General features: G+C 46.4%; 3 protein-coding genes across 3 annotated transcripts; 2 read left to right on the top strand and 1 right to left on the bottom strand.

Moving 5' to 3' along the window:
* The first annotated feature begins 3,961 nt into the window (after window positions 1-3,961).
* LOC106308641 lies at window positions 3,962-5,482 on the top strand. The gene has a single exon (XM_013745782.1). It carries the CDS (start codon window positions 3,962-3,964, stop codon window positions 5,480-5,482), a length of 1,521 nt encoding a protein of 506 aa, XP_013601236.1.
* Window positions 5,483-5,494: 12 nt separating this feature from the next.
* LOC106308640 lies at window positions 5,495-7,430 on the top strand. Its single transcript, XM_013745780.1, has 3 exons — window positions 5,495-5,640; window positions 5,694-6,168; window positions 7,110-7,430. Exons 1-3 carry the CDS (start codon window positions 5,495-5,497, stop codon window positions 7,428-7,430), a joined length of 942 nt encoding a protein of 313 aa, XP_013601234.1.
* Window positions 7,431-10,767: 3,337 nt separating this feature from the next.
* Window positions 10,768-11,436, bottom strand: LOC106308639. Its single transcript, XM_013745779.1, has one exon. The coding sequence runs from the start codon at window positions 11,434-11,436 to the stop codon at window positions 10,768-10,770; it is 669 nt and encodes a 222-aa protein (XP_013601233.1).
* Window positions 11,437-15,285: the final 3,849 nt, after the last annotated feature.

The raw sequence follows: 15,285 nt of genomic DNA, 5'->3' as shown, positions 1-15,285 counted from the left end.
GATGGTGGAGATGGTGGGAGTGGTGGGGATGGTGGAGATGGTGGGAGTGGTGGGGATGGTGGAGATGGTGGAGATAGTGGGTATAGTGGAGGTGGTGGGAGTAGTGGGTCATTACATATACCTTTCCTTTTTCTTTGATGGCATTCTTGCTACGAGAGCGTCATGTAGAGTAGTATATATGGACCTCTTGAGGTTGTGTTGACTTCATCCCTTCTCTCAATCTCATCCTCTTCCCGCATAGAAGAATGAGCAATCATCCTTATTTTCCTTCTTTATCGGCTTCATTTGTAGGTGGTCGCATGAGGCACCAACGCCTTTTTGGGAGTCTTTTCTCGTCTCCCATCTCTTCATGGGGAGAAGTTTCTGAAGCTGACACGAGGTGATTCCCGTGGCTCCTTTGAGCCATCACCATTCACGGAGGCTTGATGGAGATGGGCCCCGCTCCGAGATTCAGGGCGAAGATATCTTGGAGATTCTAAGGAAATATTCTTTACCCCCGTCTATGGAACTGAGGAGTCCTACTGACTTTGAGCGTGCTCCGGATGGAGGGTGAATGAAGTGGCTATCTATGAAGCTCTTTGGAGGTGGCCCTCAGAGGATGCCCTAGCGTTGATAGGTGAAGTGTCGTCCTACTTTGTTACGTAGGACTTGAAAAATTCGTCCCATCTACACACGTCGCTCTTGATCGACAACAAGAGATGTTTGTCGATCAACACTCGATCTGAATATCGACTCTGGCTGGTTTCTGAACTGCTACGAGTTTCTTCTATCTTTAACTCCAAAATTCTCCATAATCTCCACATTGTTCCAAAACATACCTAGACTGTAAACACTCTAACAAGACTCGGAAACATAATAAATAGACTCTAAAGAAACTATATATCATTGCTAAAAACTGGTAAAATCCATGGTATATTGGTTGCTATGAGGACTTTGTGTATGGCGATGTGGTCCCTTTCTTCCGTTCTCATTTTCTCTGTTGATCGCTTCGTAGACTTTCAGAACTACTTGGTTTGTTTTACGCAAGTTTTTCTGCAAAGATTTCCCAAAAGTTGTTTTACAGAAAGCTATCTCCTAGATTTTCAGATATACCATGGATTTTACCACATTTAGACCATGGTATATGATCGTTTTAGACTCTATTATATATGTTTGGAATCTATCTTAGAGTCTTTTCAAGTCTAGGTATGTCTTGTAGCAATGTTTAGATTATGGAGCATTTTGGAGCTAAAAATTGAAGAAACTTGTAGATGTTCAAAAACCAGCCAAAGTCGATATTCATACAGAATGTCAATCGACATTGACCCCTTGGTGTCGCTCGACACTGACGCGAGAAGACGGGCGACCAGTTCGTGGCCGACTTGAAGCTCAAAGATCTTATTTACAGTACTACTCCTGGTCGATTTTTACCTAGTATTTTTGTGTTTGCCATTGTTTGGGCAACACACAATCTTTTTTCTACTTTTTACCCAACAAACTATTTAAGGTTTTTTAGATTGGAGAGAAGATTCAAGCCTCCTTCTCAGATTTGTATTGGAACTTCATTATTTTCTACTTATTTATCTATACATTTTATTCAGACATTGCTATGAATTGCTTTGCTATGTCTGGGTAGTTTAATTTGTTAGATTTAAGGTTTAATTAGGGTTTTGATGGATTCGCCAAAACTATAGAATTGGCAGGGTGAATTTATAGATTTCTTTTATCATAATTGTTCTTACTACTTGTGTTCTAGAGTAGCTAACTAGAACTCTGAACTTAGTATTATAGACAACCGCAAAGTAGGTTCTTTACCTGAATTAATCTGCTGAGCTAGGTTGCTAGATACATGCGATAGCTGGTCTAGGAAACTAGTGAACAATATCGATCAGTTCGATAACGCTTTCCTAAGGAAGTACCGATCGATACCTAGTCAATAGTATCGGCCGACACTCAATCCGTGTTTACATGCGACAACTAGAGCACCAGACTTAGTCACGATTAGACTCGCAGCGAGAGCTGGATAGCTTTGCATTAGAATTTGAGTTATATGATCGTCATTCACATATCCTTAGCTTCTATATCATTATAATATTGACTGTCTGAGACCATGAATCTAGCTATTTTCTCTTATATTCTCAGAACAACCAATTGATTTACTGCTTTCCTCTATTTACTGCTTTCATATTATTTACCTATCTTAATCGCGATATTATTGTATGTCCACGCTCCCTGTGGATTCGATTCCTAAGTACTAAACCTCTTATTTGAGAGAGTAAAGTTGATCGTATGATAATTTGAGTGATATCATTTTCCTATAAGGTTCTTTGATATATGGTGTTTTTGGCACCATTGTGTATATGCTTCCTAACTGGTTTTCAATGTTTTATCGAGTTAGTCCAGTACTTTTAGAGTCATTTCAGGTCTGAAGTGGACTAAAGAGCTAAAGGAAGAAGCGTGAAGAAAGGAGCAAGAATTGTAGACTTTCCCCGAAGAACAATCGAGCGGAGCAGTCTGACAGTTGATCCCACTAGGAGCAGCCAGAAGATTGTTCCCAACATTTATGGAAGTTTCCATATCTTTCAAAGATTTGCCCTAATCACCTATTCCCTACTCTGAAGTCTAAGGCGCTTCCATATAAAAGCCGCCTCTATCTTTATTTTCTTTTCACGCTAGTTTTTGCAAGAGACTAAGACAGATTGTTGATTTGCTATTGTAAGGGAGACGACTCCTCTTCTTCACCGAGAGGATTATCATGAACCCTATTAATTTCTCTTAAGATTTATATGCAGTACTATTCAGTTATCATGTCTTGTTCGTCTTGTGTTATGGCTGAGTAGTTGCCTAGCTCATCTAGGGTTCTAAGGTGTTGATCGCTGAGCTAAACATAAATAAGCGATTATATTGTGTCTTTGTTCATCTCTGTTCTTAATGCTAGTTATAACCTGATCACTTACTGCTAGATTTTAGGTTGAATCTACTCATTAACCGTGTAGGAGATTACTTGATATTGAGTGAATGAGCCGCGCATCTCTAGTCAGCGAAAGTAGATACTAGAGTGCTCGGTGAACCTATCGGACTTGATCTCTATTGCTTGTAGTCGACCCTTGATCCAAACGAAAGTTTATGTGTCAAGGTCGAACCGCAAAGGGAACAGCACCATGACAGTGGGCTATTCTAATTGAGTGATCCGTGTTCTAGATTATACTTCAAAGCGCTTGAATAAATGTTTAGCTAAGCATTGACACCCGATGAAAAACCCTAGATTGGCTTCTCTTTAATATCAAATTTATTCTTTGCAATTGTTTACTTTGCTTGCACGTTACCACCTAAATCAAACCCCACTTTTAGTTTTAGCTAAGTTGAAAACTTATAAGAATAAAGTGTAGACTAGTCCTCTGGATTGAATCTTAAATACTACAACTACCACTGTTAACTTGACATTAGGAAAGGTTCAGGTTTAGTGTATCAAGTTTTGGCGCCATTGCGACGGGGACCAGATATTTTACCTTTATTTTTCAGTTCTATATTTAGTCTAAGACATCTAACTTGCTTTTCTCTCTTTGTTTCAGTCAATGATCCAGGTGCATGACCAGTAGACATACTCGGAGAAACGCACAAGGACCATTATTCACGCTAAGTAACAAAGAGCTCGCAAGATTAGAAAGACAGAACCGTCAACTACCGCGGCCTACTAACACCACAATGGGTGATCACGGAGGCCAAGATGATCTTACTGCTGCAATGGCGCTCATGCAACAACAAATGCATCAGATGCAACAGACCATCAACGCATAGGGAGCTGCTCGCCAAGCAGCGGCTGAACTTGCTGCACAGCAAGCTGAGCAACAAGGCACTCCAATTGGAGAGCGGAACCTTCCGCGGAACTTCCCTACCACTCGCTCCCCCATCAATCCTCCTCCCTGCACTCGACAGGATTATGAGATCAAGCCTGCTTTGATTGGCCTGGTGCAGCAAAAAAATGTTCAATGGTCTCGCGGCTGAAATCCCTTTGGACCATATTGAGAACTTTGAGAGAGTTTGCAACTTCTCTCGTGCGAATGGAGTGCCACCAGACTACGTCAAATGCACATTGTTCCCATTCTCCTTGGACGTGAAAGCATCTCGCTGGTTAGTCTCTCTCCCGACTGGTACACTTACTACATGGGAACAAGTCAGAGCAGCGTTCTTAAGCCACTTCTACACAAAGACGAAAACCACAGCTCTGAGGCATAAAATCTCCAATTTTAAGCAAACGACCGATGAGCCTTTCTATGATGCTTGGGAGCGTTACAAGCAGTACCAAAGGGAATGCCCTCACCATGGGTTTGAGGATGACTACATACTGGAAGTATTCTATGATGGAGTGAGCTATGAGTTTCGTAATGCTCTTGATTCCTCAAGAAATGGAGATTTCATGACCCAAACAACACCAGGCACATTTGCACTGATCGAAAACATGGAGTCGAGTTCACTCAACAAGAACAAGGAGAATGATCGCTCCAAGAGCATGAACAGCATTGACGATCTGGCGGCAAAGGTTGACCAGCTGATAAAAGGCAATCAGAGCCAAGTGTTCATCATGGAAGAAACTGGTTCAGAGAACAGTGTTTTAGAAGCTGCACCCGATGCGGAGAACACTGTAGACGATCAACAAGAAGTGAGCTACGTGACTGGTCAAGGCTGGCAGTACAAGATCTTACATCCAAACCCTAACGTGAGGAACAACCCTCATCTTTTTAATTACCCTAAGCCGGGCAACCCAGTTGATCATGCACAGAACAGTCAAGGACAGCACAACGGGTATCAGAAGGGGTACCAAGGAAGAACTTACGTTCTGAGCCAGGCGCATCACAACCAGTTCCAGAACCAAAAGCAGCAGACTGCTCAACAAGCCGCTCCTGCACCTATGGCTGCTCCGACAGACGAGATGAAGGGTCTAGCGACAATGATGCAGCAGTTGCTCCAAGGTCAACAAATTCAAGGGAAAGCGTTGAACCAGGTTACCGCAGATATCAACTCCAGGATGAACCACATGTTCAATGACCTGAGTACTAAATATGACAATGTCGCTAGCCACATGCGGCAGATGGATATTCAGATCGCACAAACAGCCGAGAGCGTTAAGAGGCAGCACGGAACTCTCCCTGGAAAGACTGATAAAAACCCTAAAGTGTGCAATGCGGTCGCACTACAGAGTGGAAGAACACTACTGGATGCGACACCTAAGAAGCTGTCGGCGGCAGAGAAAGGAAAGCAAAAAGAGGGTGAGAACCCACAGTCCGAAACTGCTCCGCCGCCTGACGAGGACACGGACCAGCCTGCTGAGACTGATCTGGCGCCTGCAGCCACACCTGTCGAGTCTGTTCCTCTGCGAGAATACACCCCTAGGGTTCCATATCCTGTTCCCGCAAAGAAGTCTAAAAAGGATCGCGAGGAGATGAAGTGTAAGAAGATGATAGAGGATCTAACCCTCAAGCTACCCCTAATCGATGTGATTTAGATGATAACTTCTATGCGCAGCTTTATGAAGGGGTTGATCTCGGGGAAGATAATAGGAGATGGTGAGGTCACGCTAATTTCGAAGGAGTGCAGTGCAGTGCAGTGCTTCAGAACAAGCCGATCAAGAAGTTGGGTGATCAAGGAAAATTTGTTCTCTCGGTACAAATTGGGAAAACAGTATTTGCTTGTTCTCTTTGTGATTTGGGTTCCAGTGTCAACCTCATGACTTACTCCATGGCAAAGCGACTTGGATTCACAGACTTTAAACCTACTAGAATGTCCCTGGTGTTCGCGGACAGGTCAGTCAAGTCACCGGTGGGTATTCTGGAAGATCTCCATGTCCGAGTAGGCAACACCTATGTTCCGACAGATTTTTTGGTTCTAGAGGTTGACGAAGAACCAATAGATCCCCTCATCCTGGGTCGTCCTTTCTTGTGCACAGCTGGTGCAATTATTGATGTTCGACAAGGAAGGATTGATCTTCACCTGGGAGACATTGCAATGAAGTTCAAAATGAACAAATTGCTGAAGAAACCGATGCTAGACACGCAGACCTACACAGTTGAGGATGAAGATCAAGCACTATTCCCTCAAGAGGGAATGATTGAGGAAATCTTGACCGATGATCGACTCGAATTAGCCCTAATCCGATCTGAGACCGAGCACAACGTCATGAGCGTGGACGCTGTTAGGGGATTTTTGTGTAGGCTCTTTTAGAGTACCACAGAACGATGGATAAGCTAGAGAATCGTGTGTATTTTGAGTAGGTTTGTATGTTTCGTGAGGATTTGGGTAAAGTAATAAGAAGATAGGCTTAAAGAAACGTTTTATTAGGTAGAACAAACGAGAGTAAACAAGGTTACAAAGTATTAGGTAAGAACCCTAATTCTAGCTGTCTAACCCTAGTCTCTAAGCCTCGCCTCGGAGAAGTCGATCCCTTGCTTTTGGGACTTAGGAGCCCTTATATAGTCGCCTTGAAGTCGGTTTGATTTAGGTTGAACTCTTCCATATTCGGAAATATGGAAGGTTCTCTTTATCGGAAATCTTCCATTTCTCGGAAGAGAGGTCGGTCCCTGGGACTGGTCCCAGGGTTCCTTTTAGCGGGGACCTGGAGTGTTCCTATATCGGGGACCCGGGGGTCTGGGTCCTGCCTGGAGGCTGAAGGAAATGATACCGGGGTATTTTTCCCTAACAGTTTGCCCCTTATTGCTCGATTTCGTCATCAAACTCGGGGAATAACCTGTGCACTCAAGTCAACCGGGGTTGCTCATTCTCAGCAGGCTCCCCTTAAGCAGGACTCCGCTTCATCGGTCTCGCTATTCTGGATTCCACTCAAGCCGGAGCTTGTTCTGAACCCAGGCAAGGATCGTTTCCAGCTTACTTAGTCGGAGCTTGATAGTAGCGTCTTGAATTTTCTGGAGACGATGAGGCTGGGGAGAGTTCTTGTTGAAGAGAACCGAAGTCTCTTAAGCTAGGATCCTTTGAACCAGAAAATGGCGGGAGCGTGATCTGAGTAGCGTTTTTCCTTCCTGGATCGGATTTCCTTCATTCTAGGCTGGTCACCCTTTGTTAACGATTCTCTAGGAGATTTGGAAATATTTGATTTCCTTTTCTCCGTCTTCAAAAAGGAAAGCGTTGGGCGTATATTTAGGATGCACAGCGCTTCTCACCAGATCATCCCTGATTTGAGAAAGATGAATTCTGATTTACCCTCTCTTCCGGCCTCGCTCGTAGGTGGTCGCGTAAGGCCTCGTCGCTTATTTGCTTACCCCTTTTCCTCACCTGCTACTTCTCACGGAGAGGTCCCCGAGGCTGATAATGAGGTGATCCTGATGGCACCCTTGAAGCAACGTTGCTCTTATGTTCTTGATGACGGCCCATGCTCTGAGATCCAGGAGGAGGATCTGATGGCTATCCGGAGGAAATATGCGATTCATTCTTCGGTATAGATGAGGAGTCCCTCTACGTTTGAACGCGCTGCTGACGGGGGACCGAACGAGATGGCCGTCTTTGAGGCACACTTGGTGGCAGGTTTTTGGGGGATCATTCCGTCACTCGTGGCTGAGATATCATCGTTCTTTGGTTTCTGCCCTTCTCAGCTTACTCCCTTATCCTTGAGGACTCTAATATTGATCCAAGTACTTGGGGAGCTCTATGGCCTCGGCATCGGGATACATGAGGTTCTGTACTCCTACTACTTTGCCCTGCTGACGATCATGCCCGGATTCTATCATCTTCAACCCCGCAATGGCACCCTTTTGGTTGAGGAGCCTTCGAGAGGTACCATGGGTAACTACCCCTTCGGGAATAACTGGAACAGCCGATACGCGTTTATGAAGATTTAAGAACCCTTCTTTTACCCTACGTTATGGCGTACCGTCGGTAAGTCTGGTCTTCTGTACTTCATTCTCCTCCGGTTGGTGATTTACCGATGATTTGGTTTTGTTTTCAGATGTGGCTCGTCCGGTGTCCTTCCTTGGGGAAGCAGTGGTGAAACAGGTGCTAGCGATTTCTCGGCGTTTCCGTAGAGTACCATTCCTGGTGAGTAAGGAAGTCTTGCGCCACAGCCGTCTTTGGGGTAAGTTCTTGCTTCTTACTCCTTGCTTGGTAGGATTTCGTCTTCTTACTCTTTCTATCTTTCAGGGAATATTGCGAGACTCCCTGCTTCGGTTCTTTACGATGAGTATCAACAGGCTGGGACGCGAAGAAGGCACTCTTTCTACACTCCTCCACCTCGTTTGGCTAGAGCGGCACCGCCGACTACTTGGATTAGACCAGACTCAATCGGGACTCCGACTGGAAGGGTTCTGCTAATGGGCATTCAGCAGAGGCTGCTCGCCGAGCTGTTCCTTCTCCGTAACCGGGTGCGAGATATGGCGGCTCAGCGTGACTTATTGATTTGGCAGGTGAGAGCTTCGCCTAGATGGGAGCTTATGAAGGAGTGGTTGGAAGGAAGAACAGAGCACTGGGATCCCGAGGAAGAATATCGCCAGCATCTGCTTTGGTCTGAGGGATTGGGTCGCCGTCCTGGAGAGTTTTTCCCAATCAGCCCGAGGTCCATCGCGGAATCTCGAGTCTCCGCTGGTCCGTCTTTCAAGATGTTTTATTGCTTTTTGTCGAACCTGCTTTTCTCTGAATAATGGCTTCTTGTAGCCTTTCTTATTCTCTTTGGAACAATGATTTCTCGTAATGAATTCCTTTTCCCTACAAGCTTTGCTTCTTGTTTTCGTGAGTTCGGGATTCCGAGATTGAAATCTTACCTCAGACGATATAGGGTTCGGAGGTCCTTCTGAGGACCTTGAGGTCGTTGGCCTATAGGCTATATAGATCGTTTATAGATTTTGGTTCTCGGGCTTTGAGGCCGTTTTAGGAACTTCTATACTTAGGATCCTGGGATCACAGTTGGGCCCGGGGTTATAAAGAACCTGGAGGTTTACCTTTTCCAGGTCCTGAAAAAAAAAATCATTTCAGGGCCCAGAGATTACTTGGGGACCCGAAGGTTTTCAATAACCCGGGGGTTTTGAATTATTAGTTTAAGGGACCGTATTCTGCCTGCCTAGGTGAGGCCGCTACCGATACCTGTTGGGATTTTGCATTCTGCCGCTCGGGAGTTGGCCATTACCGAGTTCCCGTGCTGCATGTTGCTTCTGCAGGAAGCCACTGTCAGACTTAGAGGGTGCTGGTATGGGTGAAAACCCAAGTGCCAGGCTTACGCTGCTTTCCACGTCTAGAGAAGCATGATTTAGTTTGCTCCCTGTATATAACAGTACTTTTGCAATGGATATATACCATGTGTTCCCTGTATCACGTAGCTCATAGCGTTTTAATACAAGTACTTTTTACATTGGTACTCTGGGGACCCCGATGCGCCTTAGGCTGCACAGGGGTTTTAGGTAGTTTTGACAGCATACTCAGGCTTGCGCATACCCATTCCTACTTTATGTCTCATACCCGTTTTGTTTTTCTGTGGTCGTACCACTTTTTTCATTGAAGGTTGGCCAGGATCGGAGGTCGCTTGGACCTAATCCAACTTGTTTGCCCCTTTAAGTATTATGATATTCCTACTATTCTTTTATAGTCGAAACTATTTTATTGCATAAGCTTTGTGCGGAGACGTTTCAGCGTACATAGGAGTAGGAAAACATAATGCTTAAATAATAAGTAATAAAAATCATGGTCCGGAGACCGTACAAGACATCAGTTTGCGAGGTACCCCGGTGATTAGGCCATGTTTTACCTTTGTTATGTAGCCCGTAGGCTCTGTTTCACTATTTGGATGAGTGCCCCTCCTGGAGGATTCCTCTTTCTTGTTGCGGTCCCTGGCAGCACTCCGTGGTCGGGACCAGTCCTCAGGGTTCTGTGGACCCATCTGTTGCTTTCCTCCTGGGGGGTGGACTTCATGCCGGTTTGTTGAGGATTATAGGAGTGTTTCCTTGGCGCGTCATCCCTCTCTCCATTGCAGGGTACTGATTCTCCCTTGGGTCCGTGGACCGTGACCAAGACTTGTCTCGTGCCCCAGCTTCTGTAGATTCTCATGCTATTGGGGATTCGCGGCCAATGTTTCCTGGTGATGAAGGTTCTCAGCACGGCCATGAGATGGGTAGTCGCATTCATCCACCGGAGCGACCAGATTTGAAGAACTCTGGCTTGGCTAGGTATCTTTGTTCTCCGTTGGCAGGGTACCCTCTGCCCCAGATCCGTCCAGTATGATTTCAGAGGAGGTCTCCTCACGTTGCTCATTCCCCGCTTCTTCATTTGTGAGACCATCGGTTGGTAGCTGGCGAGATCCATGTGGGGTGGAGGACGAGGATCTTGCGAGGTCCCTGTCTTCTGAACAGGTACCGCTTTGGAGGACCTTGAGTGAGACCATGCGAAGCGCACGATACCGGTCCTTAGGTGGTCCTTTACGTGATTCGAGGTCCGCGTCCTCTGAACCGATCGCCATTCGCCAGACCGCTTGACCTCTGGTCCCCGGGTTCGGGGGACCTGAGGTCTCTTCTGTAATTGCTATAAGACCTTGGTCTTCCCCTTTAAGGCTGTTTGGTAGCTGGATCGAGAATTATCCTGATATCCTTTGATTATTCTGATGCCCCAGGGTGTAGGGAATTTCACCATTTGATGAAGGGTTGAAGGGACTGCTCCCATGTCGTGAATCCAGGGTCTTCCTAGGATCATGTTGTATGCTGATTGACTGTCGACGACCAGGAACTTGGTAGACATGTTGATCCCTTCAGCGTACACTGGGAGAGTGAACTCTCTGGCTGTTTGCTTGACTTCGCCGCTAAATCAGATGAGTGGAGTTATTTTGCGCGTCAGGGCGCTCTCCTCCAGCCCTAGGTCCTGGTAAGCAGTCTGGAAGATGATGTCGTTGGAGCTACCATTGTCCACTAGTATTCTTTTTACCAAGCAGTTTGCTACGGTGAGCGAGATGACCAGGGCATCGTGGTGGGGAGCCAAGATCTTCTCCTGCTCCTTAGCCGTGAAGCTTATTTCGTCGGTACCTAGGAGCAAGCGCTTTGGTTTGGTCGTCTCTAGGCCGTGCTTGGCGTTGCGGGTGCTTTTCTTGGCAGCTGCATGACTCACGCCGCTTATCTCTAAACCTCCGGATATGACATGGATCACTCGGTCTTGGCGAGGTGGTGAGGCGGGTATAGCTCCAGCGGATTTCGCCGGCACCTCTTTATTTAGATGGTTCTTGGCTTTTTCTGAGAGGAATTCCCGGAGATGCCCCTTTTGGATTAGTTCATTGACCTCGATCCTTAGAGCGATGCAGTTTTCAGTTTTGTGACCATGGTCGCGATGGAAGTCGCACCAGAGGCCAGGGTTCCGGAACGAGTCAGGTGCCTTCATCTTTTGAGGCCACTTGACCTGTTGGCCCATCTGCCTCAAGACGTTGACTAGCTTCGGTGTGGACATCGAGAGATGGGAGATGTCGGGCCAAGTGGATACCGACATTCCTTCTTCCTTTTCCAGGGGTCGGTACTGGAACCTGCCCCGGTTTCTGTTCCGGGAGTCCTTTGTCGCTCTTTGGGAGGATCTTTCATCCCGATTTCCTTGATCTGATCGGGCCGACTATTGGTCCTGCTTCGGCTGGGCCTTGGCGCGGCTAGCGACGTCTTCTTCTCACTTCACTTGCGCCCAGGTCCGGGATAACACGTCTTCCATGGTCTTGCAGGGATACATGGTTAGTTCTTTGTAGAGGCCCCCGTCTGAAAGCAGGCCCCTTTTGAAGGCAGAGATCACGGTAGGAATGCTGCACTCGGGAACTGCCACCTTTTCTTGGTTGAAGCGGGCTATGTAACCTCGCAGGGGTTCTACCCGATGCTGAAAAATCTCGTAGAGACCGTCTGAAGTCCTCTCCAGGCTCCTACTACTTGTGAATTGCTCCACAAACTTGTCGTTGAGGCTCGTAAAAGAGGATATGGACCTGGTGGGTAGGTTGATGTACCATTGTAAGGCAGGTCCTATCACAGTGGAGCCAAAGCCTTTGCACATTGTAGCCTCGCGGGATTCTTTTGGAAGCGCAACCGCGAGCATCCGTTGCTTGTATTGAGCGATATGATCATCGGGGTCGCCCGTGCCGTCGTACATCTTTATGCTGGGGAAGAAAAACTTCCTAGGCATCTCGACCGAGGCGATTCCTTCGACGAAGGGGGTATCTACGTAGGAGTCCGGGTTACTCCTTCGGATTGGGGGAGCTACTCCTGGTAGGCGTTCCACCATGGACTGCATGGCGTCGAATCTCTTGGAGAACATCTTCTCGAGATAGGCAGTCATAGAGGACTCCGTCGCTGATATCTTTTCAGGCGTCTCCTTATCAGATTCTGGCTCGGAATCACTCTCCTCCAGGTTGTGGACCTGCGGATTCTCGGCCCCTTCGCGCGTTGCCCTGGCTACGCCTGACCCAAGAGCTGGATCGGTCACCCCTTCTCTGGAGTTAGGAGTATTCAGATTCCCATGGGTCGAACCTGGGTGTTGAAACTGGCTGAGCTTCTCGGCGCTTTGCTCCAGCTGTTTAGAGTGTTCGTCGAGTTTCTCCTTCAGACTTTGGACTTCTGAAGAGAGGTTCGGGTTTTCCTCGGTTGCCTCCTGAGTTCGGTTCATCTCGGTTATTTGGCTGCATGCCGTCAACTTGCTTCAGGAGTTCAGCTACCCTTTGAGCATCATCGGATGGCTCGTTATGCTCTTCCACCGTCATCGTCACGTAGTTTGATTACTCCCCTCCTTCTAGCGCCAAATTGTTAGGGGATTTTTGTGTAGGCTCTTTTAGAGTCCCACGGAACGATGGATAAGCTAGAGAATCGTGTGTGTTTTGAGTAGGTTTGTATGTTTCGTGAGGATTTGGGTAAAGTAATAAGAAGATAGGCTTAAAGAAACGTTTTATTAGGTAGAACAAGCGAGAGTAAACAAGATTACAAAGTATTAGGTAATAACCCTAATTCTAGCTGTCTAACCCTAGTCTCTAAGTCTTGGAGAAGTCGATCCCTTGCTTTTGGAACTTAGGAGCCCTTATATAGTCGCCTTGAAGTCGGTTTGATTTAGGTTGAACTCTTCCATATTCGGAAATATGGAAGGTTCTCATTATCAGAAATCTTCCATTTCTCGGAAGAGAGGTTGGTCCCTGGGACTGGTCCCTGGGACTGGTCCCAGGGTTCCTTTTAGCGGGGACCTGGAGCGTTCCTATATCGGGGACCCGAGGGGCTGGGTCCTGCCTGGAGGCTGGAGGAAATGATACCGGGGTATTTTTCCCTAACAGACGCGGATGGCTACAACAAGATGCTTGAATCTGCCGAAAGCATGGAAAAGCTTGTCACCTATCTAAGTCTGGGGGAGAAGGACGAGAGCGATCAGAGCAGTGCAACTGGAGCAACCGCTTCGAAAGGCGCTACAAAGCCGAACATGCAACTCGACGATCCATGGTGCAAACTGAAAGCTCCAAAGATCGAGCTCAAATCCTTCCCCACGGGGCTCAGGTACGCATTTTTGGGTCCAAATTCCACTTATCCTGTTATTGTGAACTCTGAACTGAACAATGTGGAAACCGCTAAACTTTTGTGTGAACTAAGAAAGTACCGTAAGGCATTAGGTTATTCTCTAGCTGACATTCATGGCATTTCACCTGATATTTGCATGCATAGGATACATCTAGAAGATGAATCGATGACTTCTATAGAAAATCAAAGGAGGTTAAATCCAAACCTTAAAGATGTTGTAAAGAAAGAGATAATGAAACTTCTAGAGGCTGGTGTGATCTATGCCATCTCTGATAGCAACTGGGTTTAGCCATGTTCATGTAGTTCCTAAGAAAGGTGGAATAACTGTCATAACAAATGAGAAAAAATGAATTGATCCCTACTCGAACTGTAACTGGACATCGCATGTGCATTGATTTTCGCAAATTGAATGCTGTAACTCGCAAGGATCACTTTCCACTCCCTTTCATTGATCAAATGCTTGAAAGATTGGCTAACCAGCCATAATATTGCTTTTTAGATGGCTATTCAGGTTTCTTTCAGATCCCTATCCATCCAGATGATCAGGAGAAGATGACGTTCACATGCCCATACGGCATGTTTGCCTACAGGAGAATTCCCTTCGGCTTGTGCAATGCTCCAGCGACCTTTCAATGTTGCATGATGTCTATTTTTACTGACCTGATTGAGGACATAATGGAGGTTTTCATGGATGACTTTAGTGTCTATGGAAGCTCCTTTTATGTTTGTTTGAAAAATTTGAGAAGGGTGTTGCAGCGATGCGAGGAGAAAGATCTGGTGCTGAACTGGGAGAAGTGCCACTTCATGGTTAAGGATGGGATTGTTCTCGGGCACAAGATTTCTGAGAAAGGGATCGAGGTTGACATGGAAAAGATAGAGGTGATGATGAGCCTGCAGCCACCAACACCAGTCAAAGGAATCAGAAGTTTCTTGGGACATGCCGGTTTCTATAGAAGGTTCATCAAAGACTTCTCAATGATCGCGAGACCGCTCACTAGGCTGGTCTGCAAGGACACCTAGTTCGAGTTTGATAGCGACTGTTTGACTGCTTTCCACACGATAAAAGGAGGCTTGATCAATGCACCGGTTGTTCAGCCTCCATATTGGGACTTACCTTTTGAGATCATGACAGATGCAAGTGATTTCGCAGTGGGAGCAGTGCTGGGACTGAGGAAAGATAAGAAACTGCATGTGATCTACTACGCGAGCAGGACGATGGATGAAGCCCAATGCCGATATGCCACAACCGAGAAGGAGCTTTTAGCCATTGTCTATGCCTTCGAGAAATTTAGGTCCTACCTAGTAGGTTCTAAAGTGATAGTGCACACAGATCACGCGGCTCTAAGGTACTTGCTGACAAAGAAAGACGCCAAACCGCACCTACTCCGATGGATCCTCCTACTCCAGGAATTCGACCTTGAGATCAAGGATAAGAAGGGCATTGAGAACGGAGTCGCGGACCATCTGTCAAGAATGAGAATCGACAAAGAGACCATTCCCGACGATAGTCTCCCTGAAGAACAAGTCTATGTTATTGGTCTGTATATTGAGAACAGTCATAATACACTTGCCGCAGACCGTTCCGCTGACTGTTCCGCAGACCAGGAACACTTTGTTGCTGCGATCAAGAAGAGATACTCTCACCTCCCTTGGTTTGCCGAGATAGCTAATTTTTTAGCTGCGGAGAAGGAACCAGTTGAGTTTACTGGTAATGAGAAGAGGAAGTTTCTGAGGGATGCAAAACTCTACTTCTGGGATGAACAATTCCTGTATCGACATTGCAAGGATGGAGTGTTCCGACGATGTGTTC

The sequence above is a fragment of the Brassica oleracea genome, chromosome C8 (assembly GCF_000695525.1).
Source record: "Brassica oleracea var. oleracea cultivar TO1000 chromosome C8, BOL, whole genome shotgun sequence".
In the NCBI taxonomy this organism is placed as follows: domain Eukaryota; kingdom Viridiplantae; phylum Streptophyta; class Magnoliopsida; order Brassicales; family Brassicaceae; genus Brassica; species Brassica oleracea.
The sequence above is the reverse complement of the archived record's forward strand: the minus strand, read 5'-3'. Positions and strand labels throughout refer to the sequence as shown.